General features: G+C 44.5%; 1 protein-coding gene across 15 annotated transcripts in view; it reads left to right on the top strand.

The window, feature by feature from the left end:
* Positions 1-27,916, top strand: part of EXD3 (exonuclease 3'-5' domain containing 3) — a 298,686-nt gene that overhangs the window by 123,552 nt on the left and 147,218 nt on the right. For all 15 annotated transcript variants that reach the window (XM_076355652.1, XM_076355651.1, XM_076355658.1 and 12 more), the window contains 7 exons: positions 233-271; positions 18,112-18,278; positions 23,288-23,426; positions 23,786-23,999; positions 24,728-24,837; positions 25,978-26,188; positions 27,306-27,472. In XM_076355652.1, the coding sequence (XP_076211767.1) occupies positions 233-271; positions 18,112-18,278; positions 23,288-23,426; positions 23,786-23,999; positions 24,728-24,837; positions 25,978-26,188; positions 27,306-27,472 (1,047 nt within the window). The remainder of the gene's footprint in view (positions 1-232; positions 272-18,111; positions 18,279-23,287; positions 23,427-23,785; positions 24,000-24,727; positions 24,838-25,977; positions 26,189-27,305; positions 27,473-27,916) is intronic.

The following is a 27,916-nucleotide window of genomic DNA, read 5'->3' as shown; positions in this document are numbered from 1 at the left end:
TTGTCTTATGTGCTGTAGTGTAACAGTTGTCTGAATTACTTCATCTAAGCTGTGTTTTTCTGCCATGCCCCGGCTGGTGACATATGAGAAGCAGAGGTTTCCCGTGTGCTCCAGAATGCATTCCTCAATCACAGTTGACGCCAGTGTGTAAGATGGTGTGTTAAATTTCAGCTTGCTCTATGTAGCATTCTCCCTTTTTCTAAGATGGCTCAGAAGTAATTTTGTCTTTCAGAAAACCATGACTCAGGAGAATTGGACAGATCACGTTCAGGTGAGTATGGATTTCCCTCTCCCATTTTCTCAGGGTTATTTGCTTGGAGACTATTTTAAGACGTTCAGAATATCCAGCTCTGGATATTGTAGTCCTACTGTTACAATTTTGCAGTTTCTCATAACTTTGTAAGCATATAGCAAAATGGAACATGCAGGGAAGAGCAAGGAAGAAAATTTATATTTTTAATTTATATTTTAATTCCTGTTATGTCATTAAAAATGCTCTAGTTTGGCTGGAGCATTTAGATAAGATTATCAAGTACATTCTTTTACTTTCATGCATTTATTTGTAAGTGAACACTACAAATAGTTATGTTGATTAATTACAAGGAGGGGGCGAAAAGAGAGTTCTCTTCAGGCAGCTAACAAGGTGTGTGAGTAAATCGGGACAAATGTTAGATTCCCTCTGCATGCTCCACTCTGATCATTTTCAACAAGTTTATTAGGTGACTGTTAGATAGTGTGACTTCTATGTCTTGTGCTCTAGGACACAGGTAATTTTAATAACACAGGAAAAAGGGTAGCAGTATTCTTTTTCCTTGGTGTATAAATAGGGGAGTTCAGGCAACCATGTTTTGGCCCGATACTACAATAAATACATATGTGACAATGAAATACCAAGAAATTCCATGGTGGTGAACCATTAGTGATTATTTATGTGTCCATGATATCCCTGTGGAATTGCAACCTCATGGTGAGTGTTTGCTCCCTTTCTGTAACTCCTCTCAGTTTGAATTCTGCAGCCAGTAAGGATTTCTGACCATCGGCTAGAGTCTTCCTTTGAAAATCCATTTGAATGGTCAGTATGGGCCTCTGAGTGGTAGCAGGCCAGTTAATCTCATGCATTTGAGATCTTAGGCGCTGTCTGTACACACCAGCAAAGTGACTGAATTTTAAACATGAGATCTTTCTTCTCTCTTTCATGGGTCAGCAGGAAAAAGAACAATTCAAAAGGCATGAGGATGTGTTTTTTAAGACAGAGATCATTGATAAAATGCCCAGCAGCGCTTCATGGCAACTGTTAAACCTACTGAGTGTTTTCGGTGGTGAATATTCAACTTCTGTGTGTCGTTTATCATACCCATGCGAGAGGCCAGACACTGTGAGGAAAGGAAGGGGTCTTGCCTCTTGATCTCAGTGATCTTATCCAGTGAAAGAACTTTTCAGGGTTCCCTTTGATTCTCACAAGCTTAAAGGCCAGCACAAGTGCTGGTGCCTTGCTGGATCAAGACCTGAGATGGGATTAGCCATGAAACTGTAGCAGACATCTTCGTCACGACTTCTGGATGTACTTTGGTGTATGCAGTGAAGGGGTTTCTGTTGATGCTATGGTGGATGGTGGGAAAAACCTCCCAGTTAACTTGCATGATTGCAGATTGTGTCAATCACTTGTGGAGACAAGAGGCTTGGGAATAAATGCTTTCTGAAAAGTGCTTGTTTGGTGCCTGGTAAGACAGCTCCCTAGAGAACTACACAGAGCTCAACTGCATGAAGGACTATGGCAGAAGGTCGTCTTTGCTTTCCCAAAGTATTCCAAACTTTGTATTTTCTGCGTGCTGCCAACTTATATATTTTTGACAACTATGTAATTATCACACGAGTAGTGCTTAAACTTGCCTGTTATCAGTCCTGACTCTTAGTGCCATCAGAGATTACTGTCTTTGGCATCACTTTAAAGCGATCAGAATCTGTACCTATGCATCTGGAGGAAAACAAAATAATCGCATGTGCAGGTAGGCTTCTGCTTCACACTGCTGGCAGCGTGGCTGCACTGAACAAAAGAAAAGTTACAAAGGAGGAATCTCTGCACAAGTTTTGTTTTTCAGTGCAAAACCTAAGGTTGTCTGGGACTTTATTGTTTTTGAAAGATTGGGCTTTACATGAGGGAAAGGTTCAACTTTCCACTCAGAGCTTCACCTGTGACCTGACATGTTTTGTCAAAAAAATCCATTAGGCTCCTTGTGGAGCTGGAGAGAGTTGTCGTTTGTGTTGACATGTATGTCAACATGTTTGTGTTGAATGTATGTCCCATTCGTATGTTTAGTTCAGGCTCACAGACAATTTGTATCTCCCAAGCTCTGCCTGGTGATGCAGTGTTAAAGACACATTGCACTGGGTAGGAAGCAGAGGATGGGATGCAGTGTGACCTCTGGGTCACCTGGGGGAATGGGAACCAAAACTCCTAAAAGACTCCACAACGGCAAACTCTCAGTCAGAATTTTTGGATAATTTTTTTCAATTTTAAGTCCAAAGAGGTTAAAAGTCTTCAAGGGTTTAAAACACATTTTTGTTTAATTCTGTGCTGCAGCTGTAACAAAAGACTTAAATTATATAGATATCGAGAGCCCTGGTGAAAGTGGTGTCTCTCCTTGTTCAGTGGTGCTGGCCGTGTCACGTTCGGTGTGGTGGGTGACAGACATTTCTGGGCTGGTATTTCTTTTTGTTTGCCCTGAGCAGCACAAGTACAGAATTTTCCTGCTCCTGCCCTGTGGGATGAATCGAAGGTGTGATCCTGACTGCTCCTACAAAAGGCAGAAACTCGGTAGTTAATTGTGGGGCCAACAGAACCTGTTTCCAGCCCTGTAGCAAACTGGTTTTGCCCCCTCCACCTGCCAGCGCCCGCGCTGCTGATCTGCTGTCCAGGCTGTGGCTGCGCGGGCAGGGATGGCAGCCGTAGGCAGGCAGAGGAGGCAGGAGGGAAAGCAAAGGGATCAAAATGTCTTCATACCCTAGGGAAACTGCCCTCATCACAACTGCCTGTTGGCAAGCCTGGTTAGCCCAGGAGGAGAGCTACCGTTTGTATCATCTTCTCCAAGCAGAGATACCTGGAGGGCAGAGGGAGGGGAAGAGTACTCTTCTTGCACAGTGCCAGCTGCATTGCTATTCATGCTTGCCTAACTGATTCTGAGCTGCATGGAAACACGCAGGAGAGTGCCTGTCTTCACAAGCAGAGGGGAAGGTGCGTAGGATATTGATGGTAGATAGGCAGGAAAAAAAGATGCAGGGCGTGAGCCAATTGTCTGCTTTGCTCTGTGCCCTTCTGCTTCCATTTTTGCATGCTTCATATTTTTCATAGCTTTAATCAGCTGCATAAAGATGGTAGAACTGGGTAGAGCAACCACAGAACAGCCGATATATGACACTGATCAGATGTGTTCAGGAAGGGTCACCCTGCCGGCGACTGCAGAGAGCACTTGGCCAGCAGCAAGAGAGGCTTATTGAATGCTAATGTTTCCCTGGAAATTCTGCAGGACAAAATCACTTTGAGACTAAAAAGCATGGAAGGCATTTTTCAGTCATCTGCCAAGCTTTCAAAAAGTGAAGACACATAGAACAATAATATCTATGAGGAGCATAGTAGGGAAGCAAATGTCACCTCTACCAGTGCTTTAGATGTCAGATAGTATCTGAGATACTTGCATGAGGTTGGCAATATGACATGGGACTTACTGGGGAGCACTTCCTTCGCGGGTGGCAGCTGGAGCCCGAGGACATCTCAGATAGCACCAGACACCTGTGCTTTGGCGACCTGAAATTCTCCTGGTTTAACAGAGGGCTTGGGAATAGGAGGGACTGGTATTTTGCTGCGCCGCTTTTAGTGTGCAGTGTTCTCACTGATGTTTTGGGGGTGATCTTGCAATTGTGCCCTTCTAGACTCAGCTTGATTGATTAGTGCCAAAGCACCCATTTTGTGCGGAGTCACCCACACCCCTTCAGGTCTGGTCCGTTCCGCATGGGTGCTGTGCCCATCTATGCGAGGAGAGAGCTGCCCAGGAAGCTCTGAGGCCCTGATGCCACCCACAGGAGACAGTCTCAGCTTGACGAGGAAAGGCTGGGGTAGTTGTGCAGAGGGAATGACAGAATATTATGGGTATTTCTGAACAGCTAGAGCCCAGAAGGCACACACTTGCTTGATGATTCTAATGTCCAGAGTATTTTTGCAGGGAATACTTTGACTGCAGCAGAGCTAACCAGTTGGTACAGTTTAAAATGTTATCTCAGGGTACTTTGACCCAAGAAGTATACGTGTGTTTATTTGGACTTCCTGCTGTGAAATTCCTTCTCCCGTGGAGCAGAACAGGGTGACGGTGCACAGCAACATAGCTCTTTGTTTGGGGCAATAACTAGAATCAGTGTTGGGCAGGGTTAAAACCAATTAGTTTATTTAGGACTGTCAGTGTTATGATCACCTGTTTTGCAAGGTGTCTGGGACAGTGAAGTGGTAGAAATAGTACTTCCACTTTTACTGACCTTGAGCCAAAGGGCCTTTTGTTGCTAGTGTTTGCACAGGGGAAACTGTCCCTTAGTTTCTCAAATGTAAAATTCTTAAACCCTTCCAAAACTAATGCTCAGAAAAAGCGCTGGTGTTTGAAAAGTTGTAACCTGTTCTTTGGGCACTCATCGTGAGCTGTGGCTCATCAGCCAGCCCTTTTGCCAGCTAATGGTTGGAACCACTGTGTCCTTCGTTTTGGCATGTGTGACTTGAGAGAAGGGTACAGGGATACAACACCTAGAAAAGTGGCCCTTGTTTTTTTCAGGCCCCTGTTTTGCAGCTATTCAGTCTGCTCTGGTCTTGCATGAGAATGAAGTAGACGAACCCTGGAGCCAGCTGTTCGCCATGTTCAGCACTGGGAGAGGCTGCAGCTAATCTCCTCTCCTTCTCCAGCTGTGACAATGAGATAACGTATTTATTTTAAAATTTCTGACCATGAAAATCAAACACTGTGCCAGCTCATTCTCTGGGTGACCAGGGGTGAGATGCTAGTAATTCGTAGCAAATGTGTAACTCTAGTTCCACTAAAATTCTACGTTTGTTATGCTACTTTACAGATAACATTCAGATAATATTCAGAAATCTGCCCAAACAGAAGGCATAAAAGTAAAGTGCCCTCCTTTATGTGTAATACATTTGAAAAACTTTGACAATTCCTGGTCCTTAATAGGTGTAAATTATCTTACACTACATCAAGGAGTCGATGTAATCTCATTTATTTAACCAATTAATTTCTAAATGGCAAACATCCTCAGTGACTGATGCCAAGATCCTAATGCACTCTTTCTGTACAGGACCATTTTGACCTCAATTAAAATGTAACTACCTCTGGAATAAAATGTAATAGCCATTATGCTCAAGGAGGTAATTTTTAAGGGGAATTTAAAGGGCAGAATGCAATTATTTTTTTTAAAGTTTTTGTGGCCAGAACACCTGGCCAGTAATCCTGCTCTGGGGAATCTTTAATAAGGACAAGAGGTCAAAAAGGCCACTTTACAAATATCCACATCTAGTGTCCTTCCCTAGGACTCCTGAGTTTAGGCAAACTTTAAATTGACTCAGGATTGTTTTGAGTACAGCAACATCCCTATAGTGTAAGGAACTTAATATCTGTAGGGAATTAGGCAGTCTGTGCAATGCAAATGGGAATGATATTCAGGAGGTGATTAATAAATGACATGTCTTTAGGTATAAGTCTGCATGCCAAATTATCTTTCGCTCTGTGTTTGAGCGAACTGTTTATTCAGGGATAAAATGGATTTCATCACTCAGATGTCAAATCTAGACTGGCTGTTTTCCTGGAAGGTAGAAACCAAAACTAGTTTAACCAGCCATTGTGTGGAGTCCCTTGCTAGTATTTATGGCCTCTTTTTTAGCAGGAAATTAGAACCAGTGGGTGATTGGTTTTGTTCCTTCTGGCCTTAAAAGTCTCAGGGAGGAGTCACCAGCTGAAATGAATTTTCATGGTTCTACTAGTGTTGCTGCAACAGAGTGCTTGAGCTGAGGAGCTGTCCCACTTGAGCCCGAGTAGCTCCGAGTATGGGTGTGTATATAAATATGCAGGAGCTACTCCTTGTCTCTATTTTGCCTGCAGTTTGCCTGTTAAGCTATCTGCAAAAGAATTGCATTTATCTTTCCACAACTTCAAACAGCTTCCTAACAGCTGCTGTTTAAAAAAGAGAAGATTTTTTTTTTTTTTTTTCTTTTCCATTTCCCTTTTGCAAAATAGATGGTATTTAGGCCTGGACCAGTGACAGGTTTAAGATCTGGTATCTGTCTTGTGAAGCCAGGATTGAGGGAATTACTTTTTATCAGTTGAGAACTGGCAGTCTTTCTTCCCTCAGTGTCCACTTGTTGCTCCCATTGCTCCTTTCATTCCTCTTCCTGCGTTTTGTCCCCTGTTCAGGGACTGACCAGAAATTCAGTGGTGGTGGGAGTGTTTTGGCAATCCCTCTGCTTTTGCCCTGTGCCTTTTTCTTTAGATTTACTATTCTTGTTGGAGGTCTCTGGGGAGAACATATAGCCACAATGTGATGTAAAAGCATATTGTACCTACGGGAATATTAAACCATGGAAAAACTGGACAATAAAAGTAGCAGGCAAAGTATAGATTTCCTTCTATTTTTCATTCATTTTGTAAATGGTGTCATATATTTATTGATAGCTGAAATAACAACAGAGTTGCAAAGCAAAAGGACTTACTGATATGGCTGATGCAGAAAACAGGCACATCTGTGACTGTCTCAGGAAAAGCATAACGTAATTCTTCAGTTACGTTCTGCTTTCTGGATAGAGAGCAGTAAAATATGCATCTGTACTAATGAAGTTAGCACTGTTGGCCTAAACGAAATGGGAACTTCTCATTTAACAAACCCACAGCTGTTGTGGGAGAAATACATGGGAACAGCCAAACATGCAGTGTGTTCCATGCCTTACTATCTACAGAAAAGTCTGTCAAAGGATGATATATACCGTTAAATGTAAATACCTCCATGTACCTTCTGCATGGCTTACAGAGGATTATTTTCTGTAAGATGTGGAGGAGTGGTGTGCCTAATGATAATTACGGTAGTTTTATTTATAACAAATCCATCCATTTCTAGATAAATAAATTGTGGTTAAGCAGAAACATACTAATGAATTCTGGTGGAATTTTACAGTAGGTACAGAGAAGCTAAGAAAAACTGCCATTGTTTTCTGTACTATCTACCAAATTGTCAAATATGTCAAAAACATTTTTAAAAATCAGCCACAAATTTCTCTGGAATGATGGAAGATGTGTTTGCTCAATAACTTTGGAAAATCAGCTCACATTTACTTAAGCGTGGATCTACAGGGCCAAGCTCTGGGAATTCAGCAGAAGCTTATGGGAGCTGGGTCTCTGTCTTCTGCTTCAGTGAGGTATTGGCAAGTAATTCCTTTGAAAGCTCAGGACCTCAGTTTTAAAAGTTGTGGCCAAATAGCCTTTATGTGCAGACATATTAAGTACTGGAAAGTGAAGAAAGGAGACTGGAGAGAGCACACTGAGGAAAAAAAACTCCTTTAAATTGTTTTAGTATGTTAGAGGTGCTTTCTGACCTTAAACCTCCTGCAGCCAGACAGGGCTAGCTTGCTGCTAAGCAGTATAATTACATTTCTGTCACTAGCATGCATTCATTTGAAAGCACAACTTCATCAGAAAGAGATTTGGTATGGTATAAAAAAGAGGCTAATTGGCTTATGGCTGTAGGTTGAGAGGTCAGTATTAGATTAAAGAGTTAAGAGCATCAGCAAGCGGTTAGACTGAACTGATGTGCCCTGGTGGTATGTTTAATTCAGCCAAACGGGAGAAGCATCTTAGGAGTAGGAAACAATGTAGGAAGGACTATCATCCAAAACTTTATAAGAACATGTGGGACATCCAAGCTCCTTAAAAGTTACATCAAGAGTAATACAGTAGTTTCCAGGATGCCTGTTGCAGACTCCAAACTGCATCAGCTATAGGATTGTATACCACAAAGTAAAAATGGGGACAGCCTCACTTAAAACAAGCAAATCCTCGTGTTGCTTTTGCTCTAAGACAAAGGGAACCCTATCAAGAGCACTGACATTGGCCTCTCCAGCAGAAATAGGGAAAGGCAAAGAGGAGGGTGGGACACGGAGCTTGCCTGCTAGCACAGAAAGAGAGGATGTGTTCACTGCTTTTTTAAAAGTGGGAAGCAAATAGGTCATCAACAGGGCTCTGCACGTATTCTGTTTGCGAGTGGGGGACCACTCCTGTTTGCAGCTCTGTGGCATGAGACAACGCGATACTCTTGCCCTGTGGTAGTTTCTGCGTGTTTGGGGACGTGCAGATGTAGGGGGCTACATTTGCCCAGTTTTACTAAAGTCTTAAGCCTTGTACATATTCACACACATGCACAGATCCACTCTTATGTTCTTATCCAGTCAGCAGTAAAACTATCCGGTCATTCAATAATCATCCCAGATTATTTAAAAACCCTGTAATCAAACGGTACCTGTCCGAGTGCTTCCACAGATAGATATTGGATTCTAAAGGCCTGTGCAAATCAGCTGCCTTGTACAAAGATGATCGGGCTATTTGCAACTGATAGTTTGGCTGTATTATACCTTTAGGCGAGATTAGTTCACCAGTTCCCTGCCAAGAAGAGAACCACATAAACAGAGGATTGTTTAGAAACAAAAAAAGTTCCTCTTGACGGAGAAGTCATGTAAATGGGAAGAAACAGGAAACTAATCTTCCCTTGTTTGCTCTGAAAGAATGCATATCTCTGAGGAATGTTGTAATTATGGATTTAGGAAATCAGTCCAATTTGCCAAAGTGTGAATTTCAGAGTTCATTCAGTCAACCCTCTCAAGCATTTCTCCTTCAGAACAAAAAACACCAGGAGTTTAAATGTACCAAAAGAGATTAAAGGAGAGAAAAACCTACTGCCAAGCTTTGCTCTTGGTAAAGATCCTGCAAAGATACTTATTATTGCTTTGGCTGTGAGCCAGATGAGGTTTGTGCATGGTAAAATAGAAATAAGTGGTAACCCATGTTTTTCCTGTGGGCATCTATTTTTCGTTGACTAATGATGGGAAGAGTTAGTGCTCCTGAGCAAGTACTTCCATCGTCAAGATTTTTGCTTATTCACTTTGAAGACTTTTGTAAATAGAAAAACGTCCCCTGCTGGGAATGCCACATTAGCATGTTCTTAGAGAGAAAAGAACGTAAAACCAAGTTCCCAACTATTCTGAAGCAAGCCTGAGCTGGAACAGATCCATAAGCAGAGCGGAGCCAGGGAGAGTGCTAGGTGTGAATACAGCACAGCAAGGCTCAGGAGGATGAATGAAATAGCCCATGGTGAGCATTGCTGAGGAGTTCCAGCGTGGCCTGGAGGAGGGCTTTCAAAGGCAGGTCATGAGCTCCCACAAACCTGCTTAGAAGTGAAGCAGCAGCGGAGAAGAGACCTAAGAAGTCTGATGTCAGTGAAGCTCAGGGTTGGGTTAAAAAGAAAGCAAAGGAATTAGCTTGCTGCTTCTGTTCTTTGGCAATGAACACAGGAGATACTAAGTTAATTCCACTTCAGAGCTTACAGGCCTTTTAATTAAGGTAGTGATACAGGTGAGAACCTGGAGCTCTTTGATGACCAATCTTTCATGCAGCTATTTCCACAAGAAAAGTGCAGATCTGAGGGGAATTGCTGTACATCAGGAATAAGTGCGGGCAGAGTAATGATGCATCCTGGTATAGGAGGACCCCTATAGAAAGCTGTTAAAATAATCCAGAGCCAGGACAAAGTAACAGGAGATTCCTGCTTTGTTGCTCAGCCTCATAACTTGGAATTTGACCTGAGCAGGGAGAATGGAGTAGGGAGAGAACAAGAAAGAGGTTTCTGAGGCTCTTCCCCCATCTGCAGATCCTTCCTCCTGAAAAGTCTGCATCGGCCGTGTGGAGCTGACACAGGCTGGACCTGAGCAGTAAATCCTCCCGCCCCACCGGGGAGTAAATGTGCTGGAATTCCATGCCTTTTTGGAAAGGAAGATGGAGCTTATGAATTCTCATTATGTATGTGACTGGGTATGGGAACATTTAATTGAGTGATTGGTTGGGTTAATTGGTATACTGGTTTAGCTCGTTAGGGTTAATATTAGGGCTATCCAAAACAAATAGGAAGGCGTCGTGGTGGCTTCAGCTCATGTACATCCTGACCAGCTGATGAAGTGTAATCCTGCGAGTTCATTTAACATCAGCTGTGGAGACACAGCGACAGTGGTTTCATTCCTGCAGGCTCTTCCTCTTTACACATCTGCAGCTCGCAGTCCTGTAGTGAAGTAGTGCTTTAGTTCTCCGTTCCTGTCCCCGCAATGGTGTCAAGCTCTGGCAGCTTGCGGCTGTCACTGCAGTCCCTTGCTGTGCTTTTGTAGCTGGAGTGGAGTTCCTGCAGACAGATCTTGTAGTACGAGTGGATGTCGTACACTTCTGCTAAGTTGGATTTTGGAATAATCACGTTTGATAGTAATCCTTCAGACAGCCTCATAGCTTAGCAGAAAGTCGTATTTTCCTCGTGCAGGCTTCCATGCTTTAAGATACAAACTAAAATAGAGTTAAGTAATGGTGACTTTTGTAGAAAGTTTATGAAAGTGCTTGGCAATTGTATAAATCTTCTTAGGCTTGAGAGACCAGAGAAATTATGTTGGGTCATATGAGGGCCAGGCTCAGTGAACCTCAGTAGCAGTGCAGGTCACCTAATGTGCAGTATATGATGGGAGCCCTCACTTTCTTAAACTGGAGAGCTCAATTTGCCATTTGCCACAGTGACACTTTGTTCATGTGTGTGTGTGACATAATGACAAAAGGCAGATAGATAAATGCTACTTCAAAATACACTGGGAAGATAAGGGTTGCCAGTTTGTCTTCAATGCGCTGTGTTATTGGACTTAGACAAAGCATCTACTGTGATAAGTAACACACTACTTTGTGCTCTGAAAGAGTTTGGCCAATTTCCCCATCCTCATTCATCTTCAGTCTTGCCAAGTGCTGGAATGCTCCCAGAAAATATCTCCAGCCTGCCATCGTGGGACCAAGAGGTGTGAGAAATCTGGAAGCATATCAAAACTGTGTGGCTTATGTATTCAGAACAAGTCCTTCGTCCTTTGCTGATCACTGGGATGAATAATATTCAGCAACTCTGGGGCCAGGGTTAGGTCAGAATTCAGAAGACGCCTCTGCAGCGATTGTGAGAAAGGGATTTCAGGGAGAAGCAGACCCTCAGGACAGACTTCACACTGAAGTGAAGGAAAAAGAAATTATATCTTAAAAAGCAAGTAGGGTAAAGTTACCTTAGTCTATTTGTTAAGGAATTGTATTTTTGTTTTTTTATGGATGGCATGCAATTATTTCTCTCCAAACAAAGGTTATTTTAATAGGGTTAGCCTGAGTCTATAGCTCATTAAAGACATACATTTATGACATTCCCTGAACAAGTAGCAGAGGGGAGAACAAGTATTGCAGGTGAATGCACCCTGATTTTGTGCATCAGCATACCTGGAGTTGTTGTGGGACGTAGTTGAGGAAAATGAGTTAATTGTGGGTTAAAATAAAAAGTTCTGATCTTCCCACTGGGAAAGTCCCCAAAGTGTCAGGCTACACCTACACTGCTAAACAAGACCATGAACTGATCCGTGACCTTGAAGACAAGTGGCACTGGCTGACTCGTACCAACATGGCCTCAGGCTGCTCCTCCTGGGATTTGTCTGAAATCCACAGTGACAGGAGCAGAGGGACTGGATCCCTTCGCTAATGCTGTTCTGCAAGCACAGCAGCGGTGGCTAATCAGACAGTAAGAGCTGATTTCTCAGGACAGCATTTAAGTGGCTGCATTTGTATGCTGGTGATTCAGTGTCAGTGCTGAGCTTTACCATCTTACAGATATATCATGGTGCCCTCTTCACTAAATCCTCCCGTGTCCTGAAGCATCTGGGGGATTGCGTACCTGACGGTTCACTGGGGCAGTTAGGAGCAATGTTGTCGTGGAGTATTACACCTTCTCCGTGAAACCTCAGTTTCTATCTGGGCTTGTGCCTTCTCCAGCCAAGAAACATTGATAGCCATGTTGTGGTCAGCTACTGAAGTGAAATCTGGTAACGATCGTGTCAGATTCACTGAAGTAAAATGTTGTGTGCAGAGCCTTTCATCTCTGAAGTAGGAAGTGTCACGTGCCCTGTGAAGTGGAGCCATTGCCAGCAGACAATTTCTCTCTTACGTGGCTCTGTGAGTTGGGTGAAGGTTGTATGAAGGATGTCCAACTCTGTGTTTAAAAAAAAGTCTCAGCCTCTTGCTTAATATTTTTTGAAAATACTCTCTCTTCAGATCTGACTTTGAAAGCAGAGTTCGTTCTTTACCTCTGCTATATACCTTCTCTCATCTGTGGCAGTATGAGCAGATTTGAGAGACATGATGACTTCATCTGGTGAAGATGAATGACTTCCCTCAGGGGCTGCCTGACAGAAATTTGGAAGGAATCCCAATGCAGGAAATGTATTTGGATCTCTGTGTAGTATTGTTGAGCACGATCAGGACCATCCTGTATTCTGGGTAGATGAGATCTTGGGTGTTCTTCGCCCAGGAGGTGCTTGGAACTTGAAAGCAGCAGTTGCTGCAAGAAAGCCGCCTGTCTGTGTGGAGACAAGTCTTGGTGCTGGGGAATGCACAGCAGTGCTAATCACAGAATCAGAGGCTAATTTCAGTGTGAAGGAGCCTGTGGAGGTCTCTTCGCTACCCTCCTGCTCAGAGGAGGGCCAACTTAGACAAGGTGTTGCAGGGCCCTGCCTGGTTCCACAGCCCCTCTGGACCTGTTGCAGTGTTTAGCCACTCTCACTGTCACCTTTTTTTTCCTTTAGGCCTGGCTGGAATTTCTGGAACGATCTGACTTCATGTTGTCTGTCATCCCCCATAATAAAATTGAAGAGAGCGATTATATTCCCCCATATCCCCGAACTTAGCCTTCCCTAGGCTGAACAAGGGCTGCTCCCTCAGCCTCTCCTACATCACATGCTCCAACCCATTAACTGTCTCAGTGGCTGTTTACTGAACTCTCTCCTATTTTTCAGCATCTCTTTTACACTGGAGTGCCAAAACTAGGCACCGTGTCCAGGTGTGGTCTCACAAGTGCAGAACAGAGGAGAGCAATCACTTCCCTCAACCTGCTGGCTGAAACACAGCTGGCTGTGCAGTCAGCCGGGTGACTTTTAACAGATGAGCTATATGTTTTTTTTCTTCTGGCTGCCATTTGGTAGTGGTGTCTGGACTTCTGAACGAGAAATTGCATTGGCAAGATCATGTGAGCTGCAGAGAGAAAAATGGAGCCAGATGCATCTCGTCACACAGTATTGTCCTAGCTGCTCATCACAAGCTAGCAGCTTCATTCAGGTTGCCCAGGAACCATAGGCTCCTTGTGAGGAGCCCCAATCCAGCGGCAAGTTGGCTTTAAGAGTTGCCTTTGCCTTGATCCGTCCAACTGATACCGTAAGTTAGACTCCTCTGAATTGCCTTTTCGGAAGAGCTGATTGCATGGGCAGACTGGGAAGCTGAGTCTCCTGATTCACAAAGCTGAAGCTAGGTAGTGTGAACATGCCCCAGGGAGCCACATTGCCAAAGCTTTGTTGAGAGAGAGAAGAAAGACCACTTCCCTGCCATTGATGTGGTAATGGCCTCCAGAACACTGAAGTGTGGCTCTGTCAATGACGCACAGATTGCTATCTGAAAGTCAGTCTTCTGGGATATGAATGGAGGCTATTTTGTTCTTCTTCAGTTCATAAATTAGTGCATCTGAGTAGCCAGTGCCTGTGAGCCAGAGAACAGCTCAAGTGGTGAGAAAGCACGGCTTTCTCATGCTTCTGTCTTTGTGCATTGGCCATGGGTGAGTGGCCTGCTGCTTTCACAAGAAACCCTGTTCAGAAGTGAGCGTGGGTAAAGTTGGCATCTTTTATCCGAGTGCCATCTATGTAAGATATCCAGAAGTCAGGATCCCCCTTCTCTCACGGAACGGGTTGTGACCCTGGTCTGAGCTGGCGCTGAGGGTCCCAGCTCCAGTCTCATGCATAAGGGACTTCCCTTCAGTGACTTACTAATGATGACATACTACTGCAGCATCTCTCCATATAGTACAAATGATGCTAACTTCAAAACAGAAATCTCGAGCACAAATAAAATGAAGTAACAATGAAACTAACGCAGTAGGATGTTCCAGGGAATCTTTAAACAAAGGTGCCTGCACAGTACCTGCAGCACCGCAGTGAATTTAGAAATGCTGTTGGTGTCCTCCACTGCTTACAGTGGTTTTGTCCTTTCAAAGTCCAGGTTTCTTTTTCCCCTTTTAAAGTTGCTGGCTCTAAAATATTCTACTTGACATTTTATCTACACTAACAGGATTTTTTTTGTTGATTCTGGAAGCACTTGAGAACAGGGGAAATTGGCCAAGACATTCAAAAGTTAAATTAAAATCTGACTCTGCAAATAGCCAGTGTCACTGGTGTGAATAACTTCACTCTCGGGTAAAAGATACTGAGGGAAAGCGGAGAATTGTATCAGACAGAAATGCAACTTAACACATACAGATAAAAGTAATCTAGGGTTGGCTAGGGTGACTTCCAAAGAAGATATTGGATAGTTGGATCCAAAATTATTGATAACAATGGAGGAATTCCTGATGCTATGGGTTAAGATGAGGACATTCCTAAGGTTGCTCTGCACTGGTTGTTGTGAGCTTTGTAAAGCATTCGGCTGGGTAAGAACAGGATTTACGGGTAGGTAATCTGCAGCAGTCATTTTGGAAAGCTTTAATCATGGGTTATTGTTGGTGTCAGGAGTTTTTGTGTGCACCTATGGATTAAAAAATGTATGATATGTCTAGAATTCAGAGAGGGATATAAACAAGCCTCATGGTATATATAATCTTCTCCTGCTCGGAGGTGTCGCTGATGTTGATCAGAACAACTGTGCCAGTTTCCTCTTGAAAAGTGTTCATTTACTGAAAACAAAATACATGAAATGTCATCCCTAGTGAAACATTTGTCTCTGCTTCTGTGCCCACATCTTCTGGGGCCAAAGTTTCCACATTCTTGCTTCTTGCAAAGCTGTTGCGGTGGAAGCCTTTCCCCTTTATAGCAATGTTGGTTTTTTTCAGTAAAAAACAAAGCAAGCTACTTTCCATTTCAGAATGCAAGATGTAATATCTCCGCAGAGATTAACCTTCTTTCCAGAGTTGTTTTTGTGGTTGAAAGAATAAATCTGTTATCATTAAAATAAAAGAAAAAATCTGCACCTCATTATTTCCAGAAATAAAACTTACATAATGAGATTTATTAAGAATTGACTCTGGGTGAACTGAAGAGAGATCCAACCCCAAAGACTTTGTGTTCTAGAAAAAAGGCAGCAAGACAATAGGGTGGACACAGGGGAAGCTAGAAGAGGGAATTGCTCTGTGATGTTAATAAAAAAATATGTTATTTTTGGGAAGGACACTGAGAAGTGGCTTGGCAAATGCGGCAGGAGGAGTTATTCAAACCTCCTTCACGTGTTAGGTGCTTGGCTGAGCTCAGTTGCATAAGGCAGAGATGCGAAAGATGCACAAAGTATCAGGACTGGCATGGCCGGGAGGAGAGATTCGGGAGGAAATGTAGAGGGCAAGAAGCGTTAACATGATAGCTTATCCTTTCCTGCTCTGCCCCTTCCCTCGGTTCCCTCTTCTGCTTCTCTCCCGTAACTGAGCCCCTGGTTAGCTGCTGGACCTGCGTCCCGCTGACACTGGCTCTTTGCTGTGCCACCAACCTCTTAGGAGCAGCCGTAAAAATATTCCTCCACATATCCATGAGAAGAAATGTGGTTTGGCATTTGGCAAAGTTACAGGGGTGCAGACTTAGTGCTGAGGCAGCAGTTTTTATGAGCAGGCTGGCTTCTCGTGTGTGCTACCTGGGCTGCCAAATTTCCCTGTGGCTTTTCTTCCAAGCCTCCACCCCCTCCTGCACCTCTGTGGGGTGGGTCATTCTTTTTTTCTTTTTCGCTTTCTTTTTTCCTTCCCTTTTACCTTCGGGCCATCAACAGGTTTGTTTCCTGATCTCTGTGCAGGGTGTCTGCTTTGAAGACAACTTCTCACCTTTTAGTTACTGAAAGAATGTGAGGAATGAGGCCCCATGGCCCCAGCCTACCAACCCAGCTGGGCTCTGTTTGTACATGCAGTGGAGAAGGAGCAAGGTGCCTGCAGTCCCTGGGAGCAGACTCTGACCCTGCAAGCACTGCTTGGTGGGCAGCGAAGGAGAGATGGCAGTGGCATGTGTGGAGGGTGGGGATGGCCTTTAAGTGCGTATCTGAGCATTCCACTACACTGAGAAATACTCGTTGGTAGTGCCAGCAGCAGTATAGCCACATAGCTACAGATCCTGATCCACCATGTAGAGTTTCAACTTGTTTTAGCAATTAAGTTTTCTTGACAATATTCACTTCTAAGGCAGATCCATGAGTAAATCAGTCTGGCAAGAGGAGTGAGTTGCTGATCTGGCTGCAGTGGCTCTGGGATATTTGCAGGCGCAGGGGGGTTGGCTGGGCAGGAGGAGAGGGTTATTCCCACCCCCATGTAGCTGTCGTGACTGTCGGTGTCATGGTGTTCATATTTCCTCTTACAACTGCATCTGCCAACAGGGCGAACAAGCAAAAGAGCTTTGGTGAATCCAGCTGTGGCAGTGGAGACTGTTACGGGCTCTATTTGTCTGCCCTGCCCCTTGCCAATAGCTGCTCCCTCATGCCGGGGTGGGCAGCGTGCCATGCTCCAGCCACTCTGGCTCACAGCTAGGTATTTGGGCTTAAACCACAGGCAGCCGTGAGTTTGTGCTTGTGCCCCCAGGCTCTGCAGTGTGCCGAGGCACGGGCGCACGTTTGCTTCCGCCAGAGAACAGCTGGGAACGGGGAACATCCTAAACTGTTTGCAGGTGCATGTAACGCAGGCTCCTACAGCGACACTTGAGATCGTTGTGTTTGTCCCTATGGCTGAAGCAATAATCCAGTTGTCACGTCCACAGAGGCCTTGAATAGACACAAGGGGAGGAATTTCTTGCACCCAACCCTAGTTCTTCACAGCTGGAGCAACTGCTCCGGGTTCCTCCTATGATCAGTGGGGATAAAGTAGGACTTTCAGAGCACATTTTGTACAACCTATTTCTGATGCAGGGTGACACCACTCGCACCCTGGACCTCATCCACAGTGCTGGCTGGGCCCGTGCTGGTTGCACAAGATGTCTGTCCGCACAGTGTGCTGTTGCATGTTGCTGGAGGCGGTACCTGGTGCTCCTGTTTTCACAGTGGTGTGTGCAGATGGGCTGTAGGCTGATGAGCGAGCCTTTTCCTCGCTGTGAACACTAAAGTCTGTCGCTCAGGAAAGCTTTGCTGATGTGTCCTACCTGTAACGCGTGTGTGACTGGCAATCCTAATTACTTGTCCAAGTACTCCCAAGGCTGGATGAGACCCCATGCTACCGTCTTACCTGGAGAGAGACTAAGCCATCCTATTGCCTCTCCCAGGACATTAAGTCACAGCATCACTTCAGGGCTATGTACAGGCACAAAATGGGACTAAAACAATCCAAACTCTTAGCCCTTCCGTAATTACCTGCCTAACGAGCCCAAAGACCTTTACTGTCTGGTCAGTCACTGGTTCTGATTTTGCTTAATATAATCAGTATCTGAGCAAATAATATGCTAGTCATCAGTCAGGCTAAATGGTATTGTTTTACCCTTGTTTCTCTGTGTTGCACCTGCAAAGTGGTATTCCCTGAACAAATAGCCATGCTGTCAAGGGGACCCAAGTACCCTGATGAGCTCTCAGTTAAAGTATGCATTCTTCATGTCTTGGCAGAGAAGTGCAGCACTCACTGGGTTTGAACAAAATCACTCCTGCAGTGGGGGGATTCTTCCTCCTTTCTGCACTTGTCCAGGACCCCCTGGAGGATGCTGTTTCCTGAGAGGGGGTAGAAACACCCATGATGGAAATTGCACTGACAGTCTTCCTTCACCCTTGATTCCCCTTTCAGAGCACAGTTGGAGAGAATCGATGGCTTCAAGGGCACCTGATACAGTTACTAATCAGTTACTGTGATTTGAACACAGCGGCAAGGTGGGCGCAACGCTGCAATTTGCCCAAGGAGATGCTACCTTATGGAGTGGCTGATGAGCTTCAAAAGCTTCAGATCCAAGAGCGGTAAATACTCTGTTTCGTGCTTTTTCAATGTAGATTACTTATCATACAAGGACTACATATTTGCTTAAAATAATCTGCCACAATGCTTCCTTGGGGAGATAATTTTGCAAAAACTTCCTCCATTTACTCAGATTACCTATCGGCCATGTACATGCTGCATTTGCTTTCATAAGCCTGGAAATGTCTGTGAAAGGTACATTTTAAACTCACTCCTGAGTACTTAGAAGCTGTATGAGATTGCTTCAGGCCGCAGAGGGGTCTTCAGACTCCCTCTGCCAGATCAACAGCGCAAATGAAATGATGTGGGTAGGATCTGAATATGCGTCTGTTTTACTGAGTTGATTACATGTCTGTCAAAGTTTTCTATATACTCTGCATCCCCCACTGTACTGTAATCTGGTTTAATGCCTTTTAGGAGACTTATGGCCAAGAAAATAATTTTAAAGTTCCTTAATTTTTTCTAATTGTATTTATTTTCTTCCTCCTTTGACAGCTCATAAGCCATTTTTCATCCCAGTCTGTAATTTTTGCCTCATCCAAAGCTTTCAGAAGTAATGGGAATTTTTGACATTTGGGGTCAGATGCCAGAAGAGTTGCATTAATTGAATTTGGGATAAAACCGGACTCTCTGGCACAAATTTACCAAGTGAGCTTAAGAAGCCTTTAGCCCCCTAATTAGTCTCTGTCCCCTTTTCTTCCTCTAATGCAATCCCAATAACACAGTGCCGTGGTTCCTCTCCTGCTTTGGGACCCCCATGTTGTATGCAGCAGATTAGCCTGCAGTAGCTGCAGTTCCTCTCCTGATGGGAGCTTCATCCTGTTGCATGACCTGAAACAAGAGTACAAAGGCAGAGGTACAAAAAAGGAATTGAAAAAGCCTTATATTAAGAAGGGTTCTTACAACTCCTTGATTTCAAGTGCACAGAACTGTGCAAACAGCCCCAGTCAAGGATCTCTGTGAACCTGCTGATGTAGGAGGAGCAGAGGGGAAGGATGGAGGGAAGAGGATGGCCAGGTTCCATGCTGTGTGTAGACAAAGCTGTGCGAAGTTGAAAAGAGGCTCAAAATTTAGGAAGGCGCACATAGCCACCTTAACTGTTAGGAGCTGTCTGATCCCCCCAGCAAGCTAGATCTGGAGGAGTACCAGGGCGTTGTAGTTCTGGTTCTGGGTATTCTGTGCTGGCCCAAGGTCATCCTCTTCATGCAACAATATCCCCGGCAGTTGCTCAGCTATGCTGTATGGAGGAAGAAGGGCTGTATTTGAAAAAATGACTCAATGCAAATGATTTGCTGAGCCCCAGTAACTCACTTTTATACTCACGTGAGTGATGGTGTATCTGCCATGCTTCAGTGACTCTGTCCACGAGATGTTTAAGCAAATTATTCAGAGATAGCCATGTTTGACACCCTTTTTTAAACCTTTTTTTTTCCTGCAGAAAAGCCTGCACATATGCAGGCTACTGCAAGTCTTGAGGAACTGCAGAGCTTGCAGATGATACTGCATGATACAGATGATCCTGTTAGGATCTCACCCAGGACTGCACAGGAGATCTGGAACCTCGGGCTGGATGAGGTCTGGCTGGTAGTCCCATCAACACACAGCCCAGTAGCCTCTGTGCCCACACGTGTTCGTGAGCCGAACTCCTGCAAGGCTGCAGGCTACCACAGTCCTTGGGTTCAGAGTAATTACACAGTCACCTTGCTGGCCTGCTACAATCAAGCAGCATTTTCTCTGCTCATTCATGTGCAGGAATTCATCTAATTGGATTCTGTGCACACAAGAGGACTTATCCCTGAATGCTCAATGCAAATTCAGGAGAGCTCTGGGCTGTGTGGTTGGAGTGCAGCATAGCTCAAAGCCTCGCTGTCATTCAAGGAGGAATCACGTGTTTCCAGGTAGAATCAAGGCTCTTGTCAAAAACAGAAGAGAGGAAGCAGTGATAATTTTTGGGTTCCTTAGGACTCTTCCATTGTTGTACACATCAGTCACCTTATTCCAGGGTGTTGTGCTTGACTGGACTTGGCACCATTTGCCTGATGTCTCTCTTACCCTCACTGGTGAAATATGTTGGGGTTTTTTTTTAGCATGGAGATTGGTGTTTCTAGTTCAGAAGCCAGGTGAGATTAGAGGAAAGTTTATGGGAAAATCTTGACCACTCCTGGGAGGTAACTATTTACAACTTTGTGCTAGCTGATAGCTCATATCTTTAGCATCCTGCAAACATAGCCCTTGAAGCCTGTAATACAAGGGAGTAACTTTCTATATGGAGCTCAGCTTCTCAGTGTATATGATGAAAAACTGAATCTGATTTGAAATGGACTGTGTGTCCAGGAGGAGTTGATGAGGACATCATACATTGCCTGTTTGGGGAGGAATAAAGCCAGCAGAAAGTCAGTGATCCGTGGGTAGCAAGTTGGACGCTTTCAGCGCCGTGCTCTTGGTGTGAGAAGCAGGGGCAGGGTCCCTCTTGGCATGGCTGTTGCACGAGTCTGCATGCCCATGCTCATCTGCCTCCTCGCATGGTCTGGGGCTTTCTCCTGTTACTGCAGAGCGTGCGGTTGTATGCAGATGATTTGGGTGCTTCCTTTTACCGTACGTTCTTAGTGCAGGACTTTCCTACTGGTGTCATATGTCAGAATAATGAACTCAGCTAACAGTTAGGATCTGTCACTGGCTGCCTGGTTAATGCCAACACCTCACTAGGGGATAAGGAGACCATTTGAAGACGACCAAGCCTGAGACTGAGCAAGGTTACCTGCTCTGACAGGTTTATCATCAGGTTTGTTGTCTTTAACATTACAGCAGATTTCCATCTCCTGGAAGAGGTGTTTATGCAAAAACTGCAGCTTTCATAACTAAAAATTGTTTTTTTGGAGCACAGATTGGACTAACTTGAATTACGTAGAAGGTGAATGAGAACACGATGTATTATTATTTTTTAATGCTGATGATTTTGGGAGGGTCTCACAGATGGCCTTGAACAGTTCATGTGCTGAGCTTCATGGATCTGATCTTTCTCCTAGTGCAGTCCGCACTAGTTCATATTCAAGCCCCATGTAACCTCAGGAAATATGACACAGATGTAATCACCCTTGAAACACTGTCTGCAAAGGCCCACTTCTCCAGATGGTACATGGCTTTCTTGGAGCACAGGAAACTCTTGTCTGTCTAGGACATGCTTCTGCTCAGCTCTGATGCATTGCTGGAGCTGCCCTCCTCCTCCTCCTGAAGCTGCACCAGCCGCCAGTTGGGAGCCAGAAGGTTTTTGCATGAGGTGTAGTCCCTCGAAACACAAAGGGGTGGTTAACAGGAGTGTGACTTAGCCACAGACTCTGTGCATCTAGAAAGATTAAAAACATCACTACATCTCTCTGCTCTGGGAATCCTGTGTCGTGTATGGGTGGAGTGAAGGCATGCCGATTAGGATGTGCTCTGCCGTTCATGAGGAGTTGTGACAGATGAGTAAAACCCTTTGTGCCCCAGTTTACTCATCCAGTCATGATACCTGCTGCAGTAGCTGCTATAAAATCAGCGGAGCCATGGAACCTAATAAAACAGTCTGTCTGCCTTATTTATTGAGCTAACAAAGCAGCAGGTTCCCAGAGAGGGTGTTCACACTGTAGAGAACAAGGTGGTACCAGCATATAAATGACATCATCTCTGCCACTGGTCATATCACATGCAGTTCCTGAATGCTGCAGGTGAGAATATTCCTGGAGACCTGAGACTGCACACCTTCATTAAATATTTTACACAAATATTGACTTCCCCATGCACACAAACCCACAGAAAAGAGTGTTTGTACAGTGAAAGCTGCTATGCTACAGAATTAGTCACACAGTCCCCTAAACATAAGGTTAGTAAATAGTTTCTCAAATAATAAACCATTTCAAGTCTCTGTGGGAAAGAGACTATCCAGAAATTTGTGATATGTCCAAAATAGCTGGATATTTTTTATTAGTTTCTTTCCTCTGATTGCATCATCTGGCTGAGACACCACAGCAATATGCTGACCTTCCAGTTACAAGGCCATTTCAAGAGACTCTGCTGCATTCTGAAAAGAAAATGTGCTGTGTAAGATCCTGCTGTAGGAAATCAGTTAGCTCATTTCTGCAGGCATCTTCCAACATTCCCAGGGTATTAATACACAGATACTGAATTTCTCTGTGTGGTGCCATCTGAAACCCAAATGGAGGGAGTAGCACAAGCAAGGCACTCGCTCTGTGGGTTCAGCTGGCCGTCTTCCCCTAAATATAGGCTTTGAAACTTTATTTCTGAACTTTTCTCATTTCATCCCTGTGCAACGTAGGACAAATGTTCTTGTGCAACCTGTGCAGACATTTTACAGGGAAGGGGATGGAGGAGAAGCAGCTGGATAGCATCAGGGAGGTTGATGAAGCCTTCCCAAGCCATTGCACTATAAAATGATGAGGCAGATTCACCCGTTCCCAGCTGGTAGTGACCTTGGCGTGGAGCAGTCTGAGAGTCTCTTTCTGAGCCAGTTTATGCTGTGGGGAAGTGTGAAGCTCCTGTTTGGACACAGTGCTGGTCAGAGCTGACTTCTCTGTCATGTATTATACCGTGGGAGCTAGCAGACTTCCATGTTAACCTCAAGGGCAAAAAGCAGTAAATCTAAAATGCGTTGTCTCTGAATGTGGAAACAGCTGCCCAACTTTGTCATCCAAGTCGCATCAGTTCTGGGAAAGAGAGCTGAGCACTGAAGACAGAGCTTGGGACTCTGACTCCAGCAAGTGTTTTGGTTTGGGTGTTCTCTGCAGTGGATACAGTGCCATTTCTGTGATAGGAATAAAAAGAGAGGATGAGTCAAGACGAAAGAGACTGAGATTACAGGGAAAATGAGGAGAGAGAGGGTAAGAGAAAGAGTTGAGTGGCATGGGGAAATAGAGGGCCAGGGTGAAATAAGGGGCTTAAGACTTCCCGATGTTCCTCCAATCCAGGATTTCCTCTCATTGCATGGCTTAAAGCTGTTGCATCTGATTCTGTGTAGGGTAGAAGATGCCACAAAAGCAGACAATTATGAAGAGAGTAAGAAGAAGGACTATTACCAGCTTCCAATTCCACGGGCAAACATTCACTTCCTGCAGACATGGGAAGAGACACTGCAGTGCTGGGAAAAGGTGCTGCAGGTGAGTGTGACTGGTATTTACTTTGCAGGGTCAAGGAGCAGAAACTCCGTAGCAGGCTGGTACGCAGGGTTGTATGTGGGCCACTGCCATCAAATGTCTCCCTCCCCAGGTCAAGAACAGCTGCTTCCTTTAGGCTTGTCTGATCTGGGGAACGTGTTGGGAATTGTTGTGCCAGGAAAGGTCCCCGCAGGGGTAACTCAGGTGTGCTATGAAAGTTACTTGTCTCTGTAGCTGTTTGCACACTAGCAAAGAGATGCAGTTGTTGGAAAGGAAATGCTTGTGTTCTGGACAGGGACTGTCCAGGCTACTTTCAAGCATAGACAGTCTCTAAGTGAAGAAAGCATTTGTCTGTGTTGCAGCCTGGGCAGGTTGTTGGCATTGACATGGAGTGGAGGCCTTCATTCGGCATGGTCGGGAAGCCCCGTGTTTCCCTCCTTCAAATCGCTCTGAAGGATGAGGTGTTCCTGCTTGACTTGCCACGGCTCCTCGAGCAAGCTGAGACGGAGGGTGAGAAGGAGAAGCTTCCCCATTTCATCCAGATGCTCTATTCAGATGCAGCCATCACTAAACTAGGTAACATGCATCTCTTCTCCCCACCTCGGGTCTTTACACAGCTTATTTTGTGTAACGCCTAGATCCTCTTGGGGTTGTCATTCTCTAAATCCACTTATCACAGAACCAGTTTTTGTAGCCCTGGGTATTCAAATACTGCCATGCCAGGAAGCAGGGTGACCAGTGTAACTGGGAATGATAGAAATGTCTCCCCATTTCAGGTCAGACCCAAGATTTTTTATTTAGCCTCCCCCCTCGGACTTGGGGTTGTCTTAGTTCCATACTAAATCCTGACTTGCACCCAACCTTCAGAGCTCTCGGAAAGTCTGCCATCCAGAGCTTTCTGGATTTGCTGGCCCTGTCCCAAAGCCGCTGTGCTGGACACCAGAGCTCTCCGTCTTACCATACCTGGTTTTAGATTCTGTTTGGAGGCTTTTGACAGGAGTTGTTAAACCCAGAGTTCAAGGGCAAATTCATAATTGCCTTTCACTGACCTAGCAGATTTTAAGTAAGTTGATCTTAAACTCAGCATTTTTCATCCACCTCTTCTCTCCCAATCTTGATCTGCAAGAGTATCTCTTAGGAACAGGAGAGACGGGAGTTTGCCTTGTTCCCTATCTGAACAGTCTTTCCACTAATGTTTATACGTATATTGTCAGCATTTTAACTCTGAACTAGAAAAAGCTGCGGTGCATTAGCCATGATTTGAGTTTTCCTACCTGTGTGATTTGTGCTCTTTTTTTCTCCAGGTTATGGGACATCTGGAGACCTTAGCAGCCTTGCAGCCACATGGTCTGCTTTGAAAGGCATGGATAAGCAAGCACAAGGTGTGGTGGACCTACTCACAGTAGACAAACAAGTAAGGATGAACACATGAAGATATGGAATACTGTGTCTCCTGCATGTGCTCATAGATAACTGTCATGAATTCACAGCATTGTCTTTTTGTATCCTGTATTGGCAGGGAGATGGCTAAATGAGTAAATAGACCTTTTCCGCTTGTGGTTTTGAGGGTAATGTGATTCTGTAAAGAAAGACAGAAGCATTTGGTTTTCATCAACTAAAAAGTTAGAGCTTGATATACTAATAACTTTTTTCATCGCCTTTATAAAAGGCGATGAAAAAGCAATTGAAATGGAGACATAGCTCCATTCAGATAGGACAAAATTTCTGAGCACAAGTCATACGTGAACTCGGTAAGAGTAAATTCTTGTAGAAATTCTGATATTCCAAGATCATGCAGTATTGAAGCAGATATTATGGAGTTAATGATTTGTAGAGAACTCGTAATGTTCGTAGGAGGGCTGCTGGTAGATTCAGTACAGGAATTTCTGTTCAGCTGAAGTACAGCTGTCTCTGGGTTTGCACACAGTAGTTTTTAGCCGTCTGCAGAAATGTTAAGGACAACCATTTTAACGGGTAAAATTTAGAGTGTGTTTAAGGCTGTGGGTTGGGGTGAACCCAGATCTTTGGGACCGATAGCTTAACCTGGGAAGTGCTGCAGGGTCTGAAGTACCTGCCAGCAGCTATTGCCTCAGTTTAATCTGAGAAATGGCAACTGCAGAAAGGCCGTTGCCCACTGTGTTACAGGAATACCTTTTCTCACTGGAACTAGGAGGAGAAAGGTGCTGAACTACTGCTGCTATTCTTTTATTGAGTTGATGCCCAACAGCCTCCAGCATGGCTGAGCACCCTGCAAACCTCTGAGAAGTCACAGTCACAGCCCCACTGCTCTGATGCAATGCTGTACGACAATGCACTTTTTTTCCTTCCCCGGCTATGAAGGAGATTTCTTTCCTGCAAGTGTGTTTGTTAAACAAATAACCAGATGCCGTATATATCTAATGCCATCCCAGCCCTTGTCTGAGACAACGGGATTCAATATGCCAGGCAAGAGATAAAAATGATAGGGTTGCTGCATGGCCCCACCCACTGGAATAGGAGGTGTTGTGGAAGTTGTTTTATAGCCATGTGTTTTATATCTTTTTCTTTCCATCAGCTGCAGAAGAGCTCCATTGACTGGAAGAAGGGTGGCCGGAAGGTCGATGTACTGTCCTCGGAGCAGAGCTACAAGGATAGAGGGTTCAGGCAGCCGGAGAAAGGACTCAGCCTCTTGGTGCAATATGTGCTGGGGAAACCTCTAGATAAAACAGAGCAGCTGTCTAACTGGGAGAAGCGGCCTCTCCGGGAGGAACAGATCCTCTATGCAGGTCTGGTCACTGACTCTGTGGCAAGGTGCTACAGATTGTCCATTACAGGCTGTGTTTGTCTGTTCTCTGTCACCAGGAAAATTGTTAAGTAGCAAACAAAGAAAATGGCTTTGCAGATTAGTTCCTGTTCAGAGAAGCCAGCACATGTTATGTTTGTCCTTTTGCAGACATGGCTTTAATGGTTGAAGTTTAAACTGTCCAGTGATTCATTATTTCCCTTATGAAAAAATTCCTGTGCTTTGCAGATTTTGTCTGATGAAACATCACCTCAGTGGAAACTCCTCTCAATAACTGAAAGGAAGAAAGTCCACTTCCTTCTACCTCATTTCACAGCCTTTCTGGGCTGTATTCATTTGTCATAGTGAAGTGCTTGTTAGAGCAGGGTTAAAAATGGGTAGACATGGTGTCAGAAACTGCAGCACAGAATCAGTACTGTGGAGGGACCAGTGTAGTTTATTGCTGATTACCCCAGAGTCAGAAGTCTGGGACTAAATCTTTTCCTGAGGCATCAAAGGACAGTCTACTGAAGCGAACTAGCCCTTTGTTAAATTCAGCTATCCTTGAAGCTGACACAGTTCCCACAAAAGTCAGTCACCAGGACTTGTAAAACTGGCTTGGAGACTTAGACAGTTCCCGCTGCAAGGAACAGAGGCCGCATGGCAGTGTGTGTGGGCAGGTGATTGCAAACAACTCGGTTATTACTTTTTAAGATATTACAACTAATGGGGAAGTTACCTTCCCATAGCTGAGATGCGGTAATAAACCATGGGCAAGCCGCTGCTCGGTAACAATGGAGAGTAAAGTGGGTTGGCTGAAGCTATCTTACATGGTGGTTTGAACAGGCACACTACAATTTGCATTACGTTAGAGTCAGAGACAGCAGAGGGCCTGTCACTTTTTGAGCTTCTCTGCCTTGGCTCTTTGTGATCGTGTGTTAGGTTATGATGCTCACTGAATCAGTAAAAAGAGTGCAGGGTATGACATTAGTAAGCTGGAGCTTCACAGGTTGTTTGTGTTCAGTGGCATTTACAAAGGCCAGGGTTCTTCCTTGCATTAGGCAAACCTCTGTTTTACTTTTGAATGAAACCAGCTGAGGCTCATATTCCATTTTTTTCAGCTTCAGATGCATACTGTTTGCTGGAGATCTACGAGAAACTCTGTAAGGATCCAGCAAGCTTTGGTCTGAGTTCAGACCTGACTAAGAGTCTGGTGGGAAAACCAAGCATAAAACCCAGGGCAAAGAAGCAGCTGAATAAACAAGAAGTACCCTCACCTTCTGGACAGGTTTGTAAACATCTTCAAAGAGCTGCATGTTGCTCAAGACCCCTGCAAATCATATGTTGCCTTGTCTCTCAGTCATACTATTAGCTATGCATGGCATGACTGTTTGTAGTCTGTTCTCAGGACTATTGCAGCAAACATCTTCCTCGCTCCTCCCCTTTACTGGTAAGATGTGCTTTCTCCTTTGCATGCCTTGGTTCAGCTTTCCCTGTAATTTTAGGTTCATTTGTCTTCACAAAATTTTGGTGCAGATCTGTGTGGCAGAATCCAGCTAACCTTGCTGGTAGAAATGTTCCTTCCACATTTCCTCAGTGGTGTGGGTTTGAATTCTGTGGCCTAGGTGTTGCATCAATGAGGTTTCAAAACTGACTTCCTTACTTTTGCTTTTAACTGAGCTTCTACACTTTGGTTTCACATTGGGAATGCCTCCTTTGTTGCATCTGGAGT

This window comes from Aptenodytes patagonicus, chromosome 18 (assembly GCF_965638725.1).
Source record: "Aptenodytes patagonicus chromosome 18, bAptPat1.pri.cur, whole genome shotgun sequence".
Lineage (NCBI taxonomy): Eukaryota > Metazoa > Chordata > Aves > Sphenisciformes > Spheniscidae > Aptenodytes > Aptenodytes patagonicus.
This window is presented reverse-complemented; position numbering and strand designations above follow the sequence as displayed.